This window comes from Onychostoma macrolepis, chromosome 19 (assembly GCF_012432095.1).
Source record: "Onychostoma macrolepis isolate SWU-2019 chromosome 19, ASM1243209v1, whole genome shotgun sequence".
Lineage (NCBI taxonomy): Eukaryota > Metazoa > Chordata > Actinopteri > Cypriniformes > Cyprinidae > Onychostoma > Onychostoma macrolepis.
In genome coordinates, this window is record NC_081173.1 from 7,416,988 (window position 1) to 7,441,564 (window position 24,577).

Genomic DNA, 24,577 nt, shown 5'->3' on the forward strand with positions numbered 1-24,577 from the left:
TTGGAGAAATTTAGCATTCCATAAATTGCTCACCAATGGATCCTCTGCAGTGAATGGGTGCCGTCAGAATGAGAGTTCAAACGGCTGATAAAAACATCACAATAATCCACAAGTAAAACGTCTTAGTGATGGATTAGTTTCTTACATTTAGCTTTTCTCTTCACAGGACATTAATTGATTGTCTGGAGTCACGTGGATTATTGTGATGTTTATATCTACAAATGATATCTGAACAAGTCGTACGAAAAGCTGCAGGACTAAATGCCAGCTATAAAATGAAAATCAAAGACATTGTTATTGATCAGTAAATGCACACGGCCCTCACGCTGCTGCTGGGGTCCATTCAGTTGTGTTCTTAGCAAGAAAAAAACATTTGCATACGATATTAACACATGATTAAATAAAGAGACATCATTGTCGCTGATAAAGGCACTCGAGGTATGAAGTGCCGTTTGGGCGGTATAGTCTCTCTGTGCACTGAGACAAGAGTCCTTTCTCATGGAAATCATCCGTGTCTCCACTTCCTCTGTGGGTCATCCTCTCCCTGCTTTTCATCAACAACACGAATTTAACCCTGCCTCCATTAGAGACACAAGCTTTGTGGGATGTGTGAAACACAAGCCTACTCTTAAAAATAAAGGTCCTGGTTGAAACCAAAAGGGGTTTTATAGCCTGATGCCACAGGAGAACGTTTTTAAAGTTCATTTTTTGGGTTCTTCTATGCATCTGAGGAACTTGGAATGTATTATCAAGAATGGTTTTATCTCAAAAGACTCCTACAGACAAAAAGTGGTTATTAAAAAGAAAGAGGGTATACTTTTAAGAACGCAATGCTTTATAACAAGTGACTTCGATGTAGAGAGCCCCAAATATAGTACTGTATTTCCAGTGTCTCTTGTTATGTTCCTCTCATTTGTACATTTCCAAGAGACCCTTCTAGAGTTGCTCACCTCCCTTTGACGCAAAAGAAGTCTTCTGCATTCATGTTTGCTCGCTTGTAGACAGGATTTCGTAAAACTTGCGTCGAATTAGCCAATCATAACGTCACCTGTCTGCAGTCTGCATGCTGATCACGTCCATAAAGTCACGGACTGCCCAAACCGCGACCATTTCAACTTTAGCTACTTCCTCCAGCAATGTGAGCAAAATATTAAAGAGGAGTGCTATTCGTCATTGTGCGTTTTAAAGCAATCTGACTAATACATTTATTTGTTTTATCGATTTTAAGCGTCGGAAGGAACCTGTCACCTCCCTGTTGCTTCGCTATAAAGCCGCGAGCGCGAGTCAGTCCAGTCACGGAGGACGCAGGGAAGAACTCTGTTATATGTGGAGGAAACCGCTCACGCCACATACTCCCAACGTTTAGATTGCGATTTATTCTTTAAAGTGCTTTGGGAAAAGAAAAGGAAATTTTCTGGGTGCAACATGAAATTTCTTTTACCGGCTGTAGTGATTTTTCTTGTTTTGTGCCAAGTTTTTGGAGAAGAATTGGGTCCAAAAGAAGACATTGATTACTGGACAGGCAGCAATCAGGTTCAGGTGAGTTTTTCATCTTTTACTGTTATCTAAACATGTCTTTTTGACCAAATACAATTTAGTGTAACAGTTTAACAGCTTTAGAGCAGGTTTTAAGGACCTTTCATTAGTAAGCATGCCAAAATAAAAATGCATATATATATATATATATATATATAAATATTATCAAGTAGTCTCGTTACATTGACTATATTTAATATCTATTAATAATTCTAGAATTCTAGAAAGCTTTGAAACTAGAATGCTTTATAACAATTGACGTTGATGTAGAGAAGAATGTTTTTAATCTCAAAAGAGTCCTGTACAGACAAAAAGTGGGTACTTTTGAGAACGCAATAGCTAATAATCATTAATAATTGCGATAAAGCTAGTTATATTATATATAAAGGTAATTATAGTATGCTATTTTTTTATTATATCTCAGCTTCATAGAGTTTATAATAGAAAAATAACAATTGACATAAGTGCGCATATTACATTGTAATTACTAATTAATTACTGTGTAATACTTATGATCAACAGTTATTAAGTGGTTGTGTATATCATTTTACATTGTTATTAAGGATTTGGTAGGATATAGCCATACATTTGGTATTGAGGAGGACCAAATGCATTAATTTAGTAATTGACCAATAAAAAAAAAAATTATGATAAATGAATAAAAATGTTTTTTTTTTAAAGGGGGGGGATACCATAGTGCAGTAACAGCCCTAATTATAGTATCATGTAATATGTGCAACATGGTTGAGGTTTTATTAGATTTCATTGGGTGAGTAGTCAGGACTCGAGCACAATACGCACAGGTCGCTGTCCAGTGCTGAATTAGTCAAAGCTCTTACAGCTTGTTTGAATGGAGCGCACGTTTCCCATTTGACATTGCGGGTTGGAAGACAGCCAAGCACTTATGTCTTTCATGCTTTTTGTGCCCTTAAACTGCATCTGTGCAACTACTGTATCTTGTAGAGTATTTCTGTGCTCAAAAACTGGTGAAAAATCATAAAATTCAGTGAATTCTGTGTCGGAATGTGTTATAAAATACTGTTGGTGTATAAAAGTATACCAGTGATCTTCTAGAGTGAGTGGCATCTGTCTGCCGGGGCTCTAATGTTCAATAATCAAATCATCTTTTGTAGGATGAGTGGCTTCAGGCGGATCCCTTCAGAGAGATACTAAGACGCATGACGAGGAAACCCCGACCTCATCAGTTCATTGGTCTGATGGGGAAACGGTCCTCTGGTAAGACCACACTCCTACATCTCACCTAATTTGACACTAAAAATTCAAATCAGATTTTGAGATGTTTTAACTAGAACACAGAAAATTATAAAAATGATTTTGACCTATATCTCTTTCATTCTTCCACCCCCACAGCAAATGCACAGATTACACGAAAAAGTAAGTGATCTCCACAAGAACACTACTGCATACAATGCATATATTATTTGCTAAATGCTTGCATTTGCATAAAAGCAGAGACTCTTCAAGATATTTACATATACAATTATACAAAGACATTTCCAGAGTTTTTCCTAACATAAAGAAAATATATATATATATTTTTTTTTTTTACAACTGTAGAACAAAAGAGAAAACTTTCAGCTTTACAAATCCTTGATCTTTGCAGGTTTTTCACAGGCTCAGTCACAGCTTATTAAATATATAATCTTAAGAGTTTTAGAGACACACCATTTCCTCTTAATACAAAACTCACATCCTCAAGGTCTACATTTTCACAGTAGTATAAAACAATTGCAAAGAAATTAAATCAATTCAACCGCACTCTAGACTTCAACAGAGTCACATCGATATATCTGTCTATCCATCTCTCCCTCTATATATAGTATTTTACACTCTCTCTATACATAATATTTTTCCCTTTATTGTCTTCTAGGGCATAAAATCAATTCTTTTGTGGGGCTGATGGGTAAAAGAAGCCAAGAGGAGCCAGGTAGGAACTGCAAAAGCTATATTAGGTTTAGGATTAATCAATAATAATAATACTAAAACAAGTAGTGATTAAAAATTGTGTTATGATGATCTGTTTGTAACCTTGACCTTCTCTCTTCACAGAATCCTATGAATGGGGAACAGTACAGATCTACGACAAAAGGCGTTAACAGATAAAACAGATCATCGTCACATCCGCTTCCTAAAGGATAATTTCATTATGTGATATTCATTGATTTTTATTTTTTATTCAGGTCGGAAATAAACATTTCACATTGTGGTAATACGGCCGACTCGCACCTGTGGCAGTTCATTTATGTCATTTAAAAAGGACCAGATGTTTCAATACGGTCCAGCTGTGATCAAACGTGTTTGTCACAACATCTCTCCCGGTGTTGTGGAGCATTAAAGCAAAGCGGTGTCCTTTCTAAGGTACTCAGAGATTTGTGCTGACAGTCAATACATAGTGCCTCATAGTGTTTTCACCATGACTGAAGATGTTGTATAATAGCGCCAGGCCAGGTGTGATGTCATGTCCTGTCACTGCTACGAGCAAAGGTTTTGCTACCTTGATATCTGTGTGATTGTAGCTTGATATTAAAAATATTTTCTTTATTGGTGGAACTTTTAATTCCTTGTATCGTTGAATGAGTGGTGCATGGCGCTGTCACTCCACCTACAGGCCATTAGGAGTATTTCACCAGCAACAAGTAAACTTTCAAAGAAGGCTTATCAGAAAAAAAAAAAAAGCATAAAAACACACATCACGACTGCTGTTTTGATGAAAGGCTTTATCAGTACCATGACCAGATCTTTTAAAGCAATAGCTTCAGCGCACATTAAAATCTCCAATTTAACTGAAAATGTCTTTTATTGAAATTGTACACTATAGGAAGTTACAGTTTCTTTAAACATTCAAACTACATGCACGGTCCTTTAATATAATTCTTTAAAACCAGTTTAAAGTGATGGTGCACTAAAAAATACAAAGAAAGTGTAAAAAAAAAAAAAAATAATTGTATTTTATAACCCTCAATTGTAGTTTCATATCTCAACCACCATTTAAGTTTAAATGGTGAACCATAATTTTACCAGAACCATTCATTCATGAGACTGGTACAGTAAAACTGTTCTTTGGGAATAAATATAACTGCTTAAAAGCATTACAACTAGCCAACCAATTACTATCAAGACACACAAATACAGTCATTAAGATGGGAGTCCCACTGAAGGAGCCTGGGGTAAGCGCATAGTTCAAGAACACCATGTTAATAGTTTATGGACTACATTATACAATACCATTCAAAAGTTTTTTTTTTTTTTTTTTTTTAATATAAATACAGTAATGACTTTAACTGTTAAATACATTCAAATATATGCTGTTCTTTTGGAATTTCCACTCGTAAAAGAATCCAAGAATATGAAGCAGCACTGTTATTAACATTGATAATGATAAATGTTTCTTAAGCATCAAATCAGCATATTAGAATGATTTCTGAAGGATCATGTGACACTGAAGACTAGAGTAATGATGCTGAAAACTCAGCTTTGCATCACAGAAATAAGTTACATTTTAAAATACATTCAAATAGTAAACAGTCCTTTTAAAAAGGTATTTCACAATATTAACATTTTTACTGTATTTTTGATCAAATAAATGCAGCCTTGGTGAGATTTAGAGACAACTTCTCACACACACACCTACTGACCCCCAACCTTTGAATGGCAGTGTACATATTACTTGTTACTAATGTAAAATAACTGAATATGGAATCTCCTTCACACAGTGTAAGCAGATTTCTGTCTTTGACTTGAACTTTTGTTGAATAAGTTATCATAGTTTTACAGTGGTAACAATTTATATATATATATATATATATATATATATATATATATATATATATATATATATATATATATATATATATATATATATATATATATATATAGAAACTATAGTTACTGTGCATTTTATTTTATTTATTTTTTAAAAGGGATTCTTTTAACCAACAAGCTGCGCTTAACCCACTTCTGTTATGGTTTGTTTACAGCTACGTTTAAGCTCCATAAAAAGAAAAAGAAAACATGAGTGTAACAGTGGGGATTTCTTTAAGACTGCAAGGGAAGCTCGGCTTCCCCTATAATGTCAAAAAATTGATGGTAAAATATGTACTATTGTGTTAATATTTTATTGACTAAAAATGTGTTAGAACACGATCATCTCGAAGACGAGTTCGTTCAGAATCAGCTACATATAGCAGGTTGCTGACTCGATTTCCTTCTCATACACTCCCGTAGCGTCAGTGCATTTCTCTGTTGAAGCCTAGCGTCCATTGACTTCAATGGAGCTGCTTTGAACAGTTTTTTTCAGTGCTTCGAAACTAGACGGTCATTGGATAAATGCTGCGATTATGTCCCGCCCACGGACGCTCAGTGTCTCTGGGGGTGAATGGAGGAGTGGGCGTGCCTGGACGCCGGGCTTCTGCGTGATGATTGGAGGGTCTGTCGAAAGACTGCATCTCCTTTTGATTGACAGCGATTTTGTACTATAAAAAGTCGCTGACGCTGAAGCTAATCGAGCTCAGTCCCATAGTGGCTTTGCACTTGGTTCTTATCAATCATTATTTATTTTTTATTCATTTATAATGTTATGTTTTAATATACATGCTGCTAACTCGGGAAATTTCAAGATATGCGAGCAAAAAATGCTCCTGACACTTTGGCAATACGACACAAGCAAGAGTGCTGTTTTTGTTTCGTTTGTGTTCGAATCCAAATCCGCCTTGGTTTGGGAGAATCACTGAGCCATTCATAAAACAGTAATTTGATTCACTCCTGAAGGATTCAGCCCTTTTGAAAGAGTTGTTTGAATGACTCAGTGATTCAGTCACGAACTTCTGCCACCTGCTGGCCGTTTTTAAGTTTCCCGTCTAAAAGTAGGCATATTACATTATTTTCCAACATATTTCTATATTCAAAATTTGGTATTTAAAACAATCTCATAACATTATTTATGCAATTATAAATACAGTCTAAATGAATAAATGCCACATCAAAATGTCACTTCATGCAGCTTCTGTGCAGTGCTAGGATGAGTTTTGTTTAGATCATTTCATGGATAACAATAGCCAGTCATTCGTTCACATTAATTAAGTGGTCAGAGAATAATATTGTCTGTTTTCACTTACATCTATTTATTAAATTTTGATTCATTTTGTAGAATTGAATTATAAATTAAGCTGGTATAGTATCGTAAGACATTTTTATGGTATCGTGACAACCCTATTATACACTACATTCCTTGTTTCAGTTTAGCCTAATTCCCACATTTCCTCCGTCGAGTTTAATATATATTTTTTATATTGTTTGTTCATTCATTGAGTAGGCTAGGCTAGCGTCACTGGAAAAGACGCCTAGTTGGTACGACAGGGTCACAGAGCATTTTCTTGAAAAGAAACAGAATTTATAAATAAATGGAACATTTTATGATGTAGGCCGAAAATGAGCTTCCCCTCTTTGAAAGACCAGCAGCCGCCACTGGAGTGTAATGGAATAAGCAAGGCAGCTTGAAGGCCTGAAGAGCAGATAAGGCCTCCATTTCTATATTTTGAAATCTATTGCATGAGCTGAAGATACATTGTCACTCCAAGACTTAAAATTAAAAATAAACTCAATTCTCTTTAAGAAAAAAAATCCAACCTAAAAGATAGTTTACTAAACTTAGAGAAAGGGGAGGCAAAAATATATATTTATTTTGGCAACAACGTATGAACGCTGTATTGAATGTGTGGTCTAGGTAAGGTCTGATGCTTTGATGCGATTACTGGTCTTTATCGGGCTTGTAGATGGCCAGGGTTCTGGCTGAGGGGTCCGTGGCCTTGATCCAGCGGGGCATCCAGTAATGTGGTGTCCACTCACAGCGGCCGGGATAATGCTTCTCAAAGATCTGCCTTATGAAGAAGCCCTCTTTGGTTGTGGGAGGATTTGAAGGGAACTGCTTACTGGCCTTCTCCAACTGAGAGTCATTCACCTGAGAGAGAAAATGAAAAAAATTAAAAGACGAGATGAAAGGAAGAGGCTTTAAAAATCACTGTGTGACGTGCAGTACCTCAGACTCGATGTGCTCCTGCAGGCTGGTGTACCAGGATTTCTTCATGGATGTCATTCCATCACTGAAGGCCTCCTTCCTCCTCCAGAGTATCTCATCTGGGATGAGGTTCAACCCCTTAAACGCTTCCCTCAAGAGATGCTTCTCCACACCATTCTGCTCCGATCAAATAAGTTATTCAGTCGGATTACAGAAACCACTAATGTGAATGTTGAAAATATAATACCAAAAACTATTGCTCATTAAACCCTACTGTATCATATCTAATACACAAATTTCTAAGGCCTCTAAATAAACATTATCAAAATCTATTGTACACAAGCTACTACATGCCTTCTGTTGTCTGGTTGATCATTTTTACTTTTTTTTTTTTTTAGCATGTAAAAGGCCTTTTAGTATCATTTTAAAAACATCCAACTTCGGGTCGTGGTTCACGTGTATTTTTGCTATGAAATCTTTACAGATTTAAACTTTAAAAATGAAAGCAAGAATAACTATAAATCTTCAAGATGAACACCTGAATAGTTTATTTGCAAAAACATAACTTTTTATGTTATCATGTTTTTACTGTGTTAGTTAACTATTTTTTTTTTGTAATTTTTTAACCTAATCAGAATAACCCAGCTGCAGTCTGATTGAGATTAATTGGAATGCACAATGAAAAAAAAAACAAAAAAAAGATTTTTGAAAATTGTTAAAAACTGAGTTATCCGTTTTTGCAAATGAACTTCACTTACTGGACTGAAGCAACTTATCTTTTTTTTTTTTTGAAAACACGTTAGGAGTATCAAATATGATCAAATATAGAGAAAAATATAAATATAGAACTTTGATTGAAGCATTTAAATATCTTATAGGTACAGAGTGAGAACTGATATTTATACAATTTCATCTTATTTTTTGGCCATATAAATATTAGCAACTGCACCAAATTGCATATTTTCGCTCTGTTTAGGCATCCGAATAAAATTGAGGTGTTTTTTTTCCCCTCCGAGTGTGAACTCTATATTCTCACTAATATATATTACATGAGCCTTAAAAGCCTGATGCATCAAACATGATACCCAACAAAGAAACACATATGCAAACTTTTTTTGTCTAAATGTTCAATTACCATTCCATTTCTAAAAAAACCCAAATTTTTTTATTTTATATATGTCAGGCTGTGTCGAATCCCCAACTCCAAGTGTTAAATGAGGATTGGGAGGAGCAGCTGTAGCAAGAACTGACATGATTATAGATAAAATCACTGAAGGTAAGCTGTCAGGAAAACCCACCTTAGGCACTCTCATCTCTTCAGGCAGAGAAAGGTAGTACGCGGTGAACCTATGGTCCAGGAAAGGCACTCTCAACTCCAATCTAATGAAGACAAAAAATAAAGATAAAAAGTTTGCAGTGACATACTATGAAAAATGACCAATTACCAGTTTTGTGTGGGAAGAGAGGAAAGGGCATTTTGTCTTACCCGTGTGCAGCTGTGGTTCTGTCCGCTCTCAGCACGTCAAACAGATAAAGCTCTTTCATTAGACGCACACTGTCCTCTGCGGCTGCTTTAGGTGACGGCGCCTGATTCAAAAGAGACAGACAAATGTTCAGCTGAAACGGTCACAAAATACAGCAGCAATACATGACAGTAAAAACTCGTATACTGAACACAAAATATTTGGACACTGAAGTTGTATCACAATAATTGTGCTTAACTGTAAGTGCACTTAAGAGTTCATTTTAATGACTAGTTTGAGTAGATTTCTTAAAAACGTGCACTGTAATAATGAATAAGTGAACAAAGTATTAAAGCACATTTTAAATCATTGTTTTAATAATCTTCTGTCATGCCATGTGATAAGTACAAAAGCACAAAGTACTTGATGTTTTACTCTTACTCAACATTACATTTATCGATATTTACATTTTAAATATTAAGTTGTAAATGCACTCAAAAGCACCATCATAAATAAGTCCAAGTTTGAATAGAAAATACGTCGAAGTACGTTTAGCTCAGTACATTCAGCAGTACACTTCAACTATTTCAAAGATCATAGAATTATGAAACTGCATATTAAAAAAAACAAACAAACAAAAAAAAACACTAAAGTGCAGCTGATTGTATTTAATATTCATTGAAACTATAATACATTAATTTAATTATAAATAACATGCAATGAATTGTCCGACAACATCACATTTAGTTCACTCTTAAGTACTACTGTAAATGCATTTAAGTTGATCATACAATAACATGTACCTTATGAAAGTAGATGTACCCTTGTGTCAGTTCATCCGAACCTTCACCTGAGAAAATCACAACGCTGTCGGACTTCTCACGGATGTACTTTGATATCAGGTACATTCCTGCAGACAAACAAAAAACACATCCTTTTTTTTTTTTTTTTGGAAAAACACTGCTGCCATCTAGTGTCTATGAGTTCAGACTCTATAGTGACATTGCTTAGTCAAGCATGGCTGCTGTTGCTCATTCTCATTTCAGTTCAAATCAAATCAAATCACCCCAAAATTTTAACCTTTTCACATTTTGTGCTACAAATATGAATGATACCACAAATCCAGCAGCTTACTGAAGAGAGGTGAAGTTATATAAATCAAAAATATATATAGAAAACGATATAAATTAAAAAAATATATAAATAAAAATGCTGCTTTTAACTGCTGGGGAAAAGCAACTTCAATGCCAATGAAGGGAAAGGACACCATGAGAAAGTGAGCAGTGAAAACCGAAAACCGATGGGAGATTGCCTTTTGTCCTGCTAACTAACTTTCTAAGCGGTGTAATGCTGATGATGCAGTTTTCAAGTTTCAGACCACCATCATCTCTAATCAGAGCAGAGGAATGGTGGTGAACTAAATCCTAAAGCTGGCCAGCTTAGGTCTATGGCCACAGTGACGAAAAGGAAAGTTAATCGAAACTTACCAGATGTTGAAGAGAAATTATTTTATTAAAAATTCTACCACAGTGGGTCGTGCTTGTTAGGCAGACAAGCAAAGGAGAAATAAATTTCACATTTTGTGTTCCAAAGAAGAAATGTATTAAATGAAGGAACTGCTCATCTGTTTAAATGCCACCTTTTTTTTTTAACCATTTAGTTTGATGAACTTGTGTACTCACCGACAGAGGCACGCACAGTGGTAATGTCAAAACTCTCCAAGTGAACGATGACTTCCTCCAGCGCACGGATCCCCTCCTCAGGTGTGAAGTTCACTTCATGGTGTTCACTGCCAATGTGTGCTGCCACCTGCCACACAACACTAGGCATAACATATCTGCTACCGTTCCCATGAACAGGGTACAACACAGGCATGACATTTTTTCCATGTTTCTCTAATGGTCAACCTTTGGAATCTCAGAAGGTAACAATAAATATTATTTGAGCCATTTCAATTTTCTAACCTTTTTCCTAGACATTTTATAAACATATATCCCGTAAATTAAAAGTTATTGTTTAAAAAAAAAAAAAAAGGATCAAGTAACTTTCGGTTGAAGGTTAAGCTTGATTAATTCAGTTTGTGTAAAAATAAATAAATGAAATGGGATTAATTATGCTGAAAACCACCAAATAAACCTCACATTTTTATTGTCACAATTTTGAGGAATGTCGTAATGGAAGTTGCATACAAAATGTGGGACACAATGTTTCCTATAAATAAAATCTGTTAATTAAAAAAATATTTTTGCTTAACTGGATTGCAAATAATTTCTAAAGCTTTTGAAACTGTTTTTCATTGTCATTGGTGATACAACATTTGATGAGTTTAAAATTTGCTACTTTCATGGTAGGTTAATATTATTTTAGATAACAGTTTAAAAGGTGGGGTAAGCGATTTCTGGGAGCCAATGTTGACATTTGAAATCACCAAAACAAACACGACCCTACCCCAAAAGGGTCTCACCCCTATTTTGATAGCTCCGCCCCACACATACGTACGCAATGATTAGTACGCAACAAAACACTATAGAACTCATAATCAGTGATGCGGTCTACACTGGATGCCACGACACGACAAATCCTCGACAGTAAACTGCTGCCGGTTTCTATTTATGACATATTGACACAAATTTCAAATGATTTTCAAAGTTCGCTTTGTCGCGTCCAGTGTAGACACAGTGCAAGCCTTCTTTTGTTCCTCCTTCTTGACGTTTTCCTCGTTTTTTTTATCTGCCATCTCTATCTTTCTGTCGTCACTCGGCTCGGCTAATGTCCGTCATGTGCACTGATGAGCGCTCTCTCCTCTGCATCATGAGTAGACACGCCCCTTACTGCTGATTGGCTACAAGTTTGTTTTAGTACTCAGCCCCAACTCGTTTTCTAAAGCGTTTTTGAAAAAATGCATACCCCACCTTTAAATCAAACATATAATCTCTCACAAAAATACCTTAGATTGTCTCTCTATTGGCTTAACATTTCCTATACTCACAAAAAAGCTTGCAGTGTTCAGGCTATGGAGCTGTAAAGTGCAATCGGTCAGTGTGACTGACCTTGCGAGCAGCAGCAACATCTGGGCTGTCGTCTGCCCCGATGGAAAACGTCTGAATTGGATATGGGAGCTGCTCTTCTTTGGCCAGTTTCACAAGTGTAGCAGCAACCAGACTTGAATCGAGACCACCTAGAAAAAAACCCATCATGGACAGGCTGAATGTGAGAAAATAATCCAGAGTAACTAAACCAGTAAATTGAAGCAAATAACTGAATGAGCACAGGCACCTGAGAGCAGGCAACCGATTCTTCTGTTAGCCATCAAGCGTTTCTTTACCGCACTTTCAAACAGGATCCTAATGTTGCTCTTGACTGTCTCCAGTTCAAAGCCTGATGAAAAGTAAGAAATTAATTTCCCTTTAGTTTAGACTGACAGTACAGTAAATGGTAGTGTAGACAGATGCATGCCAAAGAGATCGGGAGCTTCCAGAAGCAACTTTCTCATTTATCTACTCCACAGACAAAAAAATAAAACTTATAATATATATTATGAATAAATAAATATTTATTATAACTTGATATTTGTTTTCATGCCTTATCTGTATTTAGCAGATTAGAACTGGCAATAACAGTTTACATGTGTAAATTATATATATAACAAATTAGATAACAGTTAAGCTACGCAATCTCGCGTTCAAAATCGATTATGATGAGTGAACTACGGCTCTGCGTATTAAACGTCGCTCCATCTGAAAGCACGTGATGGAGATTTACTACTAATCACAGAACCGGCTTTACTGACGAGATGCGCATTATCGCATTCGATTATTCAGCCCTACTATCAAACCGCTTAAAACATAAGTATTATGAACTAATACTATGCTGAATCTGGCATCTACCTGTGCCAAGACCCTCCAGGTTGTTATAGATGGCGTGTTTGGGTTCTTCTGTGCAGCAGTGGAAGCGATCCATCTGAACAGACTCCACTTTTCCAGTGAGCTTCAAGTTAAACACCTCAAAGTGTCCCGGTAGGAAGGGAGTGATCTTTGCAGGAGTGGACATGGAGGTTTTGATGTCTAGCAAACCTGTTTGAATTAAATCAAAGGTAAAACATAATGCTGTTTAAATCATATTCTGTAATCCAGTGTGCTCAAAGTGAGCAAAACACTAGTTAGTTTTCCATGATTCATTATACCTTTGGCCTCAGAACAGACAGCTAGAAAGCCATCGTCGGTAAGCAGTCTGAACAGCGGTCTCACGCCGTACGTGTCTCTGCCCAAGAAAACCTTCCTGTTAGCCGTGTCCAACAAGATGAACGCAAATACGCCGTCCAACATGGAGGACATCTTCTCGATTCCAAAGCGATCATACAGGTGCAGAAGGATCTCGCCATCGACTTTAGTCTGATAATCAAACTCAAAGTGGTCCCTCAGCTATAAAGATAAGATTGGACAACAGATTTTATGGTAAACCATGAAGGGATATAAAAGGAAGTAATTGATGTAATCTGGATTATGTAATCAGATTTTTTTTTTTTTTTTTAATTAACTAATTATATTTTTTAAATATTCATAATCAGACTACAGTTACTTTGATTACATTATGACTTGATATTAACAAAATGTCAGTAAATTATTCATAACTCATAGATTCTTCCTTTTTCCCCCTCTTTCTTCTATATGTTCGGAAACTCTTCAAGATTTGTGAAACTGCACACACAGGCTTGCCACTCAGATGGCTGTAATTATACAGACAAATTGAGGGCACACAGCATTAATCTTCAGTAAGTTTTATTTTGATTATTTTTATTTATTTAACAAAGATTTAATTGATTATTAGAACGATTAATTGCATTTGCAATAATATTGCGATATATGAAAAAAAATTCGATTTTTACTGAACAAAATATTAACACCCAATCATAGAACATTTCACTGAGCTCATGTGTAGAAAACATGATATATATACTCTTATTTATTTAAAGTCTGTCTAAAGTTAACAGACAGTGTTTAAAAAGTGCAATCCACATGTTTACATATCTGTTTATTACAGTGACTTTGAATTAATTACCTAAATACGGAGTGTGGTAAAGCAACAGATTTGTTTTTTTATTTCTGCAATCTACTTTAGTTTGTGTGATTTGTTACTGACTTTCATAATAATGTTTACACCAGGCTTATTTGTCAGTGCTTTATGTTGTCATAATTATTACATGCTTACAAGGCTGGAAGTTCAACAAATCAGTCAATATACTACTGTGATTGTAGTTGTTAAATAATGTCATTCATATCAATTCATGCATCACCTAATTTCATGTAGCATATAGGCCTGGCCTACAGAAAAGAACATTTATGTTCAATCTAATATTGTGTTGGTCATACCATACAATGATTTAAAGAGCTTTAAAAAATAATTGTTATTTTCCAAAATCGTTCAGCCTTAATTATTAGCATTTCGTTAAGTTATGAACCTCCAACAGTTCCTTAACGTTACTTTAGAATTTCCCAAACTGGGGTTTGTGATGTTTAATGCACTTCATGCTGTTGATAAAGAATGGAATACATTTTCTTTCTCTTTGCATTTTACATCAATATGCTACAACATAGTCCTATTCAAATCAATATGATAAACAAGTTAGGGTCAAAAGTAATCAAAAAGTAGTCAGTATATTATCTAAAAATGTAACAGATTACATTATTAATCATGTAATTTGTATTTGGTAATGGACTACATTTTGTAAGTAATCCAAGCACTGGATATCAGGCACATAAGTGGAAGAAACATTTATGAACGGATACAATCAGAACGAAATGGTGCAGAAATATAAAAAAAGTTAAGCTACTTACCCTGATGTGGTTGTAGATCTCTCCGTTGTAACACAACCAAAGATAGGGGAACTTCTTGACTCGCAGAGGCTGCATGCCGTACAGCTGGTCCACGATAGCGAGGCGGTGAAACCCGAAGCAGCAGTTGGTAAAACCGTTGACATTCTCAAAGCGGAAAGCGTCTGGACCACGATGAGCGATTTTCATGGCATTGATGCACTGAACTGAAAGGCACTCATCGCTACCAAACAAGGCCCATATACCACACATTCTGATGCTGCGGATTAATAAGATTAAAAATGTATTACCAAAGTAATCATATCCAAATATTTCCACACATGAATTCAAGACCACAAGGTTTTTGTATATGTGCCATTGAAATAATAACAATATTCTTTGATTTGAGCAAAAACTGATGTTCATTGGATGAGAGTCTGTAAATATGTCATTGTGGCTCCCGTCTGGAAATGATGCTTGCTATAGTGCGCAAAAATCTGGTTTCTGAAGTAAAAATCCGTCATTTTCTTCATAAGAAAATAAATTTTTAACAATAAACCAGCAAAGACTGACCTGCTGTGTGCTGTGAGGTTGTTCCTCAATGGTATATGCAGCCATCAGCCAGCATAATTTCAACGTATTATTTTTTTTTTTTAGATAATTGTTAACAGCAGAATTCCCAGTGAACTACATTACCCACGATTCTGCAGAGAATCTCCACCAATCAGAGAATATAAACAAGCAAATGGAGCCAAAAGAGCACTTTAGGACCCATCAATTCCTATGAAGCACTGTATAATAATACTAAATGATGTAGTATTCCTACACTCTCAAACTAAATATTTGTGTACATCTATATATGCGCATTTAAAAAAAAAAAAACTAATATATATATAGACGATGTTTTCTCTCTTTTTTTTCCTTGGAAATACATCTGAAAAAACGGTCGTCTTATATTCGGGGTCTACACTTTAACATGTCAGTAATACACCCACAACAATGGGTGGCGCCAAAAACGCATAAAACAACTGCCATGAAATATGTAATGTAATGTGTGTTGTAAAGATCGCGAGTGAAAACGAAAGAAAAAGAAAAGCTTACAGCGTGACTGTCATGTTAGCCTGATGGGACCAAACTTCCTCTGTAAGTGATTTTAAAACGTAAGATAGTACCCAGATTTGAAGACTACAATAAGATTTCACTTCTACTGTTAATAACACAATTTTGGTATAGGCTACTATGAGATGGATAGCCTAAATGTTATATAATTCAGATGGGCTACCTGTTATTTCAATGGATTATCAAAAAGTGTATATCTTTCATACTTTCAAAACAAAAATAGGAAAAATATGCATTTTGAAAACAATTTAAGAAAAAATGTGTTTTACAGAGAGAAAAAAAAATATTTGGTTTCAAAAAGCCTTTTTCATATATGTATATAGAGGAAACATAAGTTTTAAAAATCAAAGTTTTTTTTTTAGTTTTTTTATTATTTCTCTCTCTTGTTAAATTTGACTATTTGCAATGTTCAAGGGATTGCAGTTCTTTACCTCAAAGTTATTAGCAGTCTTTTGTCAATTTTACATGTATTTTTGTTTCAAATCAAAGTTTGTAATGTGATTCGCGAGTGGGGGAACTGTGTCACTTTGTAGGCGAAAACCCGGAAGCGAGTGCATTTTAGTACTTCCGGTTCCATTGTTTTTTGAATGGGATTTTGGTTAAATCCCTTAAATAAGGTCCGTGGTTCACACAGGCTCAAGATACTTTCACGTTTTATTCTATGACATAAAACACACCAGTCACACCCCACTCATGATTTTTTAAAACTGTTGTTTCTTAAAAAAGACGGTTGCTAACAAGTTGCTAAATGGGACTAGAGTCGCTGTTGGAGACATTCAACATCACGCCGGACAGTTTATCAATTTAGTATTTTGCAGTTGTAGTATAATTTATAATACAATTAATTTTAGAATAACCAATGAATAGTTTCCCGCATTTTATATTTTTGTTCGACAATGTTTTTTTTGCTTTGCACCGAAATGCAACAAGTCTTCGGATGGAAGATGCTCGAGTTTATCGCTTTCCTGCTGAAACAGACTCTGGGTTCGTACGATTATTACATGTAAACACCACATTTCAGTTCTGGCGCTTTTATTTAGGCTTCAAAATGCATCAGTTATATTATTTTGTGAAGATTATCTTGATGGACAAAACTTGTAAGTTTCATGAACTATGATTGAACACAGCTTATTTTTTGAGATTATCCAAAAGCCTATGGAAAAATCCTATTGTCTTTTCGTCGAGGAACCAGTTTCATGCTAACAGCCATTGATTAACCGCCATCATGCTATTACAGATCTTTCATGAAGGCTTTCACTTCTGAACCAATTTACCGAAAACGTGGGGGTGGTAACCATTTCGCTTTGTATTAAACCGAGAATCTGATTGCTCATTGGCCATTCATATGGAGCGAATTTTGTGCCAATATTCAAACAAATCCAGTGTTTTGCAAATAAACACAATCTGCTTTGCACAGAAAAACTCGACTTTCAAACAAACGCAAACTGATTTGCAAATACAAAACTCTATTTGAGAGAAAATGCAGAGGTATGGACAAATATGTATTGTGTGTTACAACTGAGAGACTCAATCGCCTTTTTATGACGAAATATGACTTGATTTTCTCACAAATGCATGCAGGCGGATTTTCTCACAAATGCAATCCAAAAACAGCAGATGGCGCTGTTGGTCAATTTACGCTAGTCTCTCGAGACCCGAAACACCTGTTTACCTTTTCAGGGAATACAGCAGACCAACATGAGTAGAGAACAGGTGAGTTTCTGTCTTACTATATCTATAATTAACCATTTAGCCTACGTGTTTTCACAAAGCATCCCCATTACAATGTTAGTGAGTGAAATTCACAATAAGTGCTGTAAAGTTGTTAACATGATTGATTAGTTCAAAAATCAGTCGTGACATGGCTAAACATTTAACTAGGCAGTCTTTCTCTATAAAAACTGATCCATTCTCTGTACCTCTCATCCTCTTTTGGATCGCGGGATATAGAATATATGGGCTACATATTTTGATACAATTGTTCAACATTCAAAAAAATGCATGGGGTATAACAAATTGTCACAATATATTGTAATACTATAATGCAGATGTATTTTGGATCACGACAACTGTGTACCAAAAATGAATGTTATTTTTACGTTAGGTCAAGTAAGATTTATTGTCATTCTGCTATGTCGAGACATAGCCTCCAGTGGAGAGAAATGTTGTAGGCTACCTCTGCAGTAAAAGTTTAAACAAGTATAAAACTACACAGACAACTTACTGAAAGGAGTAGGCTAAACTAATTACAAATAGGCTACTATAATCAAACTAGTTTAAGTTCAGATGAGCTTTATTGTGATTCAGCTACATAAAGGTACCGAAATATTATCTAAACATCGATATCCCTTTCGAAAATTAACCATGGTTTTACTAAATAAATACCATGGTTTGCAGAAAAGCTGCCATTACAGAAATGGTAACCTGCAAAAAAAAACATGGTTACCACACTTTTACTATAGTAAAACCAACTTTAATTTTCATAAGGGATATCATAGTTTATTATCATATTTATGTTTATATATAGCATACAGTAGTTTATATGCACGCCTTGTACAACATTTAAAACTAAAAGTGGCCTGTAAGGAGATATTTCATATTTCAACCAATATTTTACTCTGAATACTAGCAGATTTTAGTCTTACAATAGCCTGTTTGGAAATGTCCAACTCAAAATATGTAGCTTTTTATATATAGCCGAGCAATATTTTAACTCATGAAGTTAAGAATAAAAGGCTACTGTCAGGAATTATATTAGTGGCTTTTCTTCAAACGTTCGTCATCTGAGTCACTCCGAGAAGAGTCCTCGCTGTCCAAAGTGTGTCTTGACCCGTGTAGCGTGCCATCATCCAACGCACAGAAAAAGAAAGTAGGCTAAATTCTATGATGAAGCTTGACATTTTGATGGCATTTTTCAGGGGCATCTACATGTTTATCTGGCTGATCTCAGATCATTAACATGTGAACAGAGTGCTCAGTGCGAGGCGGGATCACATTACAGGAGAAACTGTACCTCTCCTTACTTTCATACAGATTGTATAGGCCTAATCAGAGAATATTTGTTTTCAATTTGAATTGGTTTGTTTAAAAGTAGACATGTCAAGCTTTCTATACATATGTATCATGTACGTGAGGCACATATTCACTGAGATTCAGGTTGTTTTATTAATGTGCCAGTGAAGAAAATTCCCAGAGACGGACGAGAACGCACCCTGTTTGTTTTCTTTATTTTAGAAAAGCACATTGTTCTGTTGTTATTAAGACTATACACCAATAAAAGTAGAACCTTTGCAGTTTAAAACTATGCAATACTCATATCTGTATTTTTTTGTTATTTTCGTGGTCTTCGACCCCAAAGATTATTTTCTAATCATTCCATTGTTAAAATAATTCTGAAATACTGGTAAACCACTGTTTATTAAAACACTGAATTTAGTATTATATCAGCGTGAACTTGATCCTTCTCCCCAATTCACAGGACAAGAGTGACACCTGAAGAGAAATATTCATAATTTTGAATAGCTACAAAACTACATAATTATTTGACACAAATGATTGCACAGTGTTATAACATTTAAAAAGTTTTAGATATTGCACTAAATAATGTGATTTGTTTTACTTTTTTTTTTTTGTAAATAATTAATGACCTCTTGGGTGATATTACTATATCTGATACTAAATTAAATTGTCTAAGCTTTCATTTTTGGTACACAATATTGTCGCTATCCATAATACATTTGCATTTTAAAATTACTATATATTGTGACAATATATTGCTATACCCCATGCATTTTTTTGAATGTTGAACAATTGTATCAACATATGTAGCCTATATATTCTATATCCCGCGATCCAAAAGAGGATGAGAGGTACAGAGAATGGATCAGTTTTTATAGAGAAAGACTGCCTAGTTAAATGTTTAGCCATGTCACGACTGATTTTTGAACTAATCAATCATGTTAACAACTTTACAGCACTTATTGTGAATTTCACTCACTAACATTGTAATGGGGATGCTTTGTGAAAACACGTAGGCTAAATGGTTAATTATAGATATAGTAAGACAGAAACTCACCTGTTCCCCACTCATGTTGGTCTGCTGTATTCCCTGAAAAGGTAAACAGGTGTTTCGGGTCTCGAGAGACTAGCGTAAATTGACCAACAGCGCCATCTGCTGTTTTTGGATTGCATTTGTGAGAAAATCCGCCTGCATGCATTTGTGAGAAAATCAAGTCACATTTCGTCATAAAAAGGCAAATGAGTCTCACAGTTGTAACACACAATACATATTTGTCCATACATCTGCATTTTCTCTCAAATAATTTTGTATTTGCAAATCAGTTCGCGTTTGTTTGAAAGACGAGTTTTCTTTGCAAAACACTGGATTTGTTTGATGAATATTGGCACAAAATTCGCTCCATACATTCAGTCCCTGTATTTTTGTCCCTCGTTGAAGCCCGACTTGATGATTGGGCGATTTCTCAAAGGGGCGGGACTTTAACAAACTGCCAAAGAGTGATTGATTGACATACATACATACAAGACTGGCAGCAATATACCCACAGATAAGACACACCAGTAATACCAGCCCGTTTAGTTAAGTTTTAAGATCATAATGTATTTTTATTTTTAATTTACTCTTGTTTTAAAATATTGCTATACAGTTCACAGTGCTTTGACAATTATTTTAAATTAAATCCACTGTTTGTACTACGAGAAGCGGATTTTAGAAGCAGCGCTGCACAAACTTAATAAAAACTTTTAAAAAACAATTAAAAACTTTGCATATACTTTTCCACCAAGTCACATTTACGATTCCTCGTTCTTGAAAAGTAACAGCTGCCAACATTAGCCGCCAATGATTAGCAGCAGCACCTTGAGTGAATTAGTTGCATCAGCACGAGTGCTTAATATTGTCATAAAAGCGTATTTCTTGTAAATAATAGGTGTATTTATCCTGCAAATAATATAGGCTATCTGACTGGTAAAACCTGTCCTCACGGGGCTGGCCTGAACAGGAAAACAGCACAATTTTCGTAACCTTACAGCATCACTAGACTTTTGTAATATGCAGCATATTGGTAATATACGTTGAGCTGTTCGTTTATTACATTAAAATACACTTAGTGCAGATGTAAAGCATATATAGCAGGAAAAGCCGCGGTGGTTTGACATGTGGACAGGCTGAGGCATGTTCAAATCACATATATGAACATATTAAAAACGCAAAATAAAATCACACATAACTAGTAATACCTGTAAAAGATGCTTGATTTGGTCTATATTGCTTGAGATGGCAGAGCTACCCGTTCTTCCTCAACGAAGTCCGGCTGATGAAACACACGTGCGGTGTTTCTGCAGAAGAAGATACTCCTCGTTCCTTCCCACAAGACGCTGCTGATTGGTCGAACGTATGACGTACTACCGGCACATCCGGGAACTTAACTGTCAATTTCGTCACCGCCCCGTTTTAAAATAAACTAAGCTGACTGCGCGCGCACCTCCCCAAACGCACGAGGCGTTTATACTTGGGCGACGAGGAGTAATTTTCCTCTAAAACCATCGGGAATCACCGGTGAGAAGAAGTCATTTGCCGGTACAAGGCTTCTCGTGTGATGAATTAATAATTTCTTTATGAACTGGTTAAAATAATCTTAAACTTTTGGGTTATTTCGCATATTATTAAGCAAATAGTGTATTCATGTGTCTACATGAATTCTAATTCTATTTTTATACAATAAAAATAAAACGTTTTTGAATTAAAAAACCTTGGACAAACTATGCAAAACCCCAAAAAAACTCTTCATTGTTTTCCCTCAAAGCGTTAAAAGTTACCTGGTGGAGTTTGAAATTAACATCAAACTGCTTATGTTTCAGACGTACATGTTCGGCTAGAATCGCCCAGAACTCGTGCATCTTCGGAAGCGGAGCTGCGCGGAAAGTTACAAAAAAATGTCGTGCACACCGCCACGCGAAAAGACGTCGCGCGCACTCAAAGCGAACTTCCGCCAACACCGCGATGACGTCATATTTGGCGCGCGCACCCAAGCGAATTTGCGGACACGTCGAACCAGGCTTAAAGATATGCAGCGTCGGTAAAGTTGTTGAAATGAATAAAATGATTATTTTTTTGTAATGTACAATAAAACTATAAGTTACATACACACAATATTATATTATATTATTGTATAATTATAATAGAATATATAATTATTCAGTTTACATCACCTTCATAAATTAAATAAAAACGGAAAAACGAAAAAAACACACTGATGCACTTCTTCATTCAATATTTTGTAGATGTAGAGTTTAAAAAAATCGTTGAATTTTATGTAGAAAAGAAAATAGAATTAGTATGTTCCAAATCATAGTATGTTTAAAAAGTATGCCAAAGATTCCCGGATGGTCTACTACTTCCGGTTAGAATTCGTATTTGCGCTGTGGACGAGGATTCGATCAGAACTACAAACACGCATAAAAAGTGTTAAAAAACTACAAACATGGCGGATATGCGCGACCGACGGACAGAAAGGGATGTGAGTGATAAATAATCAGTGTTGGGCAGTAGCGTCGCTACACGGAACTACATTTCTCAGTAGCGTGGTGGTAGCGTCACTGTTTTCTGAATCAAACAGCTTTTCAGTAGCGAAGCTCTATTTATGATCAAGTAGCGCGGTAGCGTCAACAAAAGCTAAGGTTACATTTCCCAAAGCATTTCTGAAACTCAAGCTCAAATCAGAAATATAACAGGTAAGGATCGCTGATCCTGGATCAGTAAAAGTGACGCCACCTCCACTAAAGCTCGCAACGCCATTGGCTCCTCAAACTGTCAGTCAAACCTCATTATTCCTCCTGCCTCTCTCCTAAATGAAGTGCGGCGCGCACAGTTTTTGTGCAGTCTGTCTGAAGGTAAATAAAAGAACTGTTGATTGAATAAGTAAAGCGTTTTCTTTATTCGAGAAACACTATATTTATAAAGGCTAATATATTTTATTTTTTTTAAGGAGCAGAGAAAGAGTGTCTTAGTCTATAATTTGTTGTCGAGTCACAGCCAAATAGCTTGTGCGAAGTGCTGAATCTTTTATAATATGATATTTTGGCCAAATAACAGAAAAAAACTGAGCGCCCACATAGAGACAGAACCTGCAAGTTCATGAAAATGTAAATACGCTGCATGTACTGCCTCTGATGTGGCGGTAATGAAGGGGAAAAAACATTCGCTGGTCAAAAACTTCGTATTTGAACTTGATTTTGGTGAAATGTTAATAATATAATGACACATTTACTGCCTAAGAAATGCCTTATTTTCAATCATTAAATACAATAATAAGACACTTGCAGAGCTCTTACCAATCAAATGAAATCTCTAACACCAAAATTTATCTTTGCACTGCAGTGGTGGCACAGAAGCTGTATCTGAATTGGTACAATTACAAATGCATAAATAACGTTTAGAATAATGTTAAAAATTGTTTTCATAAAAGCAATATCATATCATCAGTTCTCTTGCTCTTGTGAAATTACTTAATTATTTCATATAATAATATAAAAATCCACATCTCATACACTCAAGCACTTTTTTTTGCAACGATATCTTGAATTTTGTGGGTGTATGTATTAATTTTGGTGACATTTTTGACACAGTCCCCCAATGATTTCTGACCCGGCATAACAGTATAAATAATTTGTTCTCAGCCAGGGGGCCGGGGCCCACTATGGGGCCTCAATAAACTTCCAAGGGGGCCTCAAGATGACTTAAAATAGTTTAAAATGAAACAAAACAAGCATTAAAATGAACTAAAACAGGTAAAAATTAAAGATATTTCTTAGTATTTGGTTACTTTTATAATGAACATCTTTCTAGTCATGTTAAGCTCTAACATATTTTGGGTGAGTGGAGAGGGGCCTGCAAATAATGTTGTGGACAATACGGGGGCAGTGAAGTCAAACATTTTGAGATCCACTGGTAAAAATCAAATATTTATTTTTGTTATTTAGTTATTGATTGCATTTGAAGCAGGGAGTTTTACATCCAATCACATTAATGATGGTTGTAAATAAATCAAGACAATTTAGTGATGTCCCCGCAGTTGTGGTCTTCACCAGTCTTGAAACAAAATCCTGAGTCCTCTTAGTCTGAGACCAAGACAAGACCGACTACGAATGCGGTCGAGACCGAGACAAGAGCAAGACCATCAAAAAATGGTCTTAAGACCAGTCTCGCGTACTACACTATATGGACGGTAATACATTTTTAAAAAGAACACCTGTGTATGTGTTCAGCTACATCCAATTGTTTTGATAGTATAATTTTGTAATGATAATTTTTTTTTTTATTTGTTAGAATATGTTTAAATATAAATATAAAGACAACAATTCAAGTCATTTGAAAGATGTAGACACTGAATGTATTTTGGACCAAAGCAATGTTGCATTTCACACACCGTATGAAGCTTTTAAAAACTGATTCAAGTATTGAGAAACTGGTCCTCGTGGTGAAACAGACCATTTCCTTACACATGAAAAATGCATTCGGTGTGACCATGTGGAGTTATTGGAATTATTTCTTTTAACCAATATAATACGAATGAACGCTTGATTAAGTGATTTCTTGT

The 24,577-nt window shown here is 35.5% G+C and overlaps 2 protein-coding genes across 2 annotated transcripts; one reads left to right on the plus strand and one right to left on the minus strand.

Annotated features, from left to right (window-relative positions):
• The first annotated feature begins 1,114 nt into the window (after positions 1-1,114).
• Positions 1,115-4,098, plus strand: tac1 (tachykinin precursor 1). Its single transcript, XM_058753913.1, has 5 exons — positions 1,115-1,539; positions 2,670-2,772; positions 2,908-2,931; positions 3,428-3,484; positions 3,607-4,098. The coding sequence occupies exons 1-5, from the start codon at positions 1,426-1,428 to the stop codon at positions 3,651-3,653; spliced, it is 345 nt and encodes a 114-aa protein (XP_058609896.1). The 5' UTR covers positions 1,115-1,425; the 3' UTR covers positions 3,654-4,098.
• A 1,355-nt stretch (positions 4,099-5,453) lies between these two features.
• On the minus strand, positions 5,454-21,593 carry asns (asparagine synthetase). The gene is made up of 12 exons (XM_058753912.1): positions 21,219-21,593; positions 14,868-15,123; positions 13,217-13,454; positions 12,921-13,106; positions 12,310-12,411; positions 12,084-12,211; positions 10,716-10,842; positions 9,837-9,943; positions 9,057-9,157; positions 8,869-8,950; positions 7,592-7,747; positions 5,454-7,513 (listed from the first exon to the last, which is right to left on the minus strand). The coding sequence occupies exons 2-12, from the start codon at positions 15,114-15,116 to the stop codon at positions 7,304-7,306; spliced, it is 1,686 nt and encodes a 561-aa protein (XP_058609895.1). The 5' UTR covers positions 15,117-15,123; positions 21,219-21,593; the 3' UTR covers positions 5,454-7,303.
• Between the last annotated feature and the right edge of the window lie 2,984 nt (positions 21,594-24,577).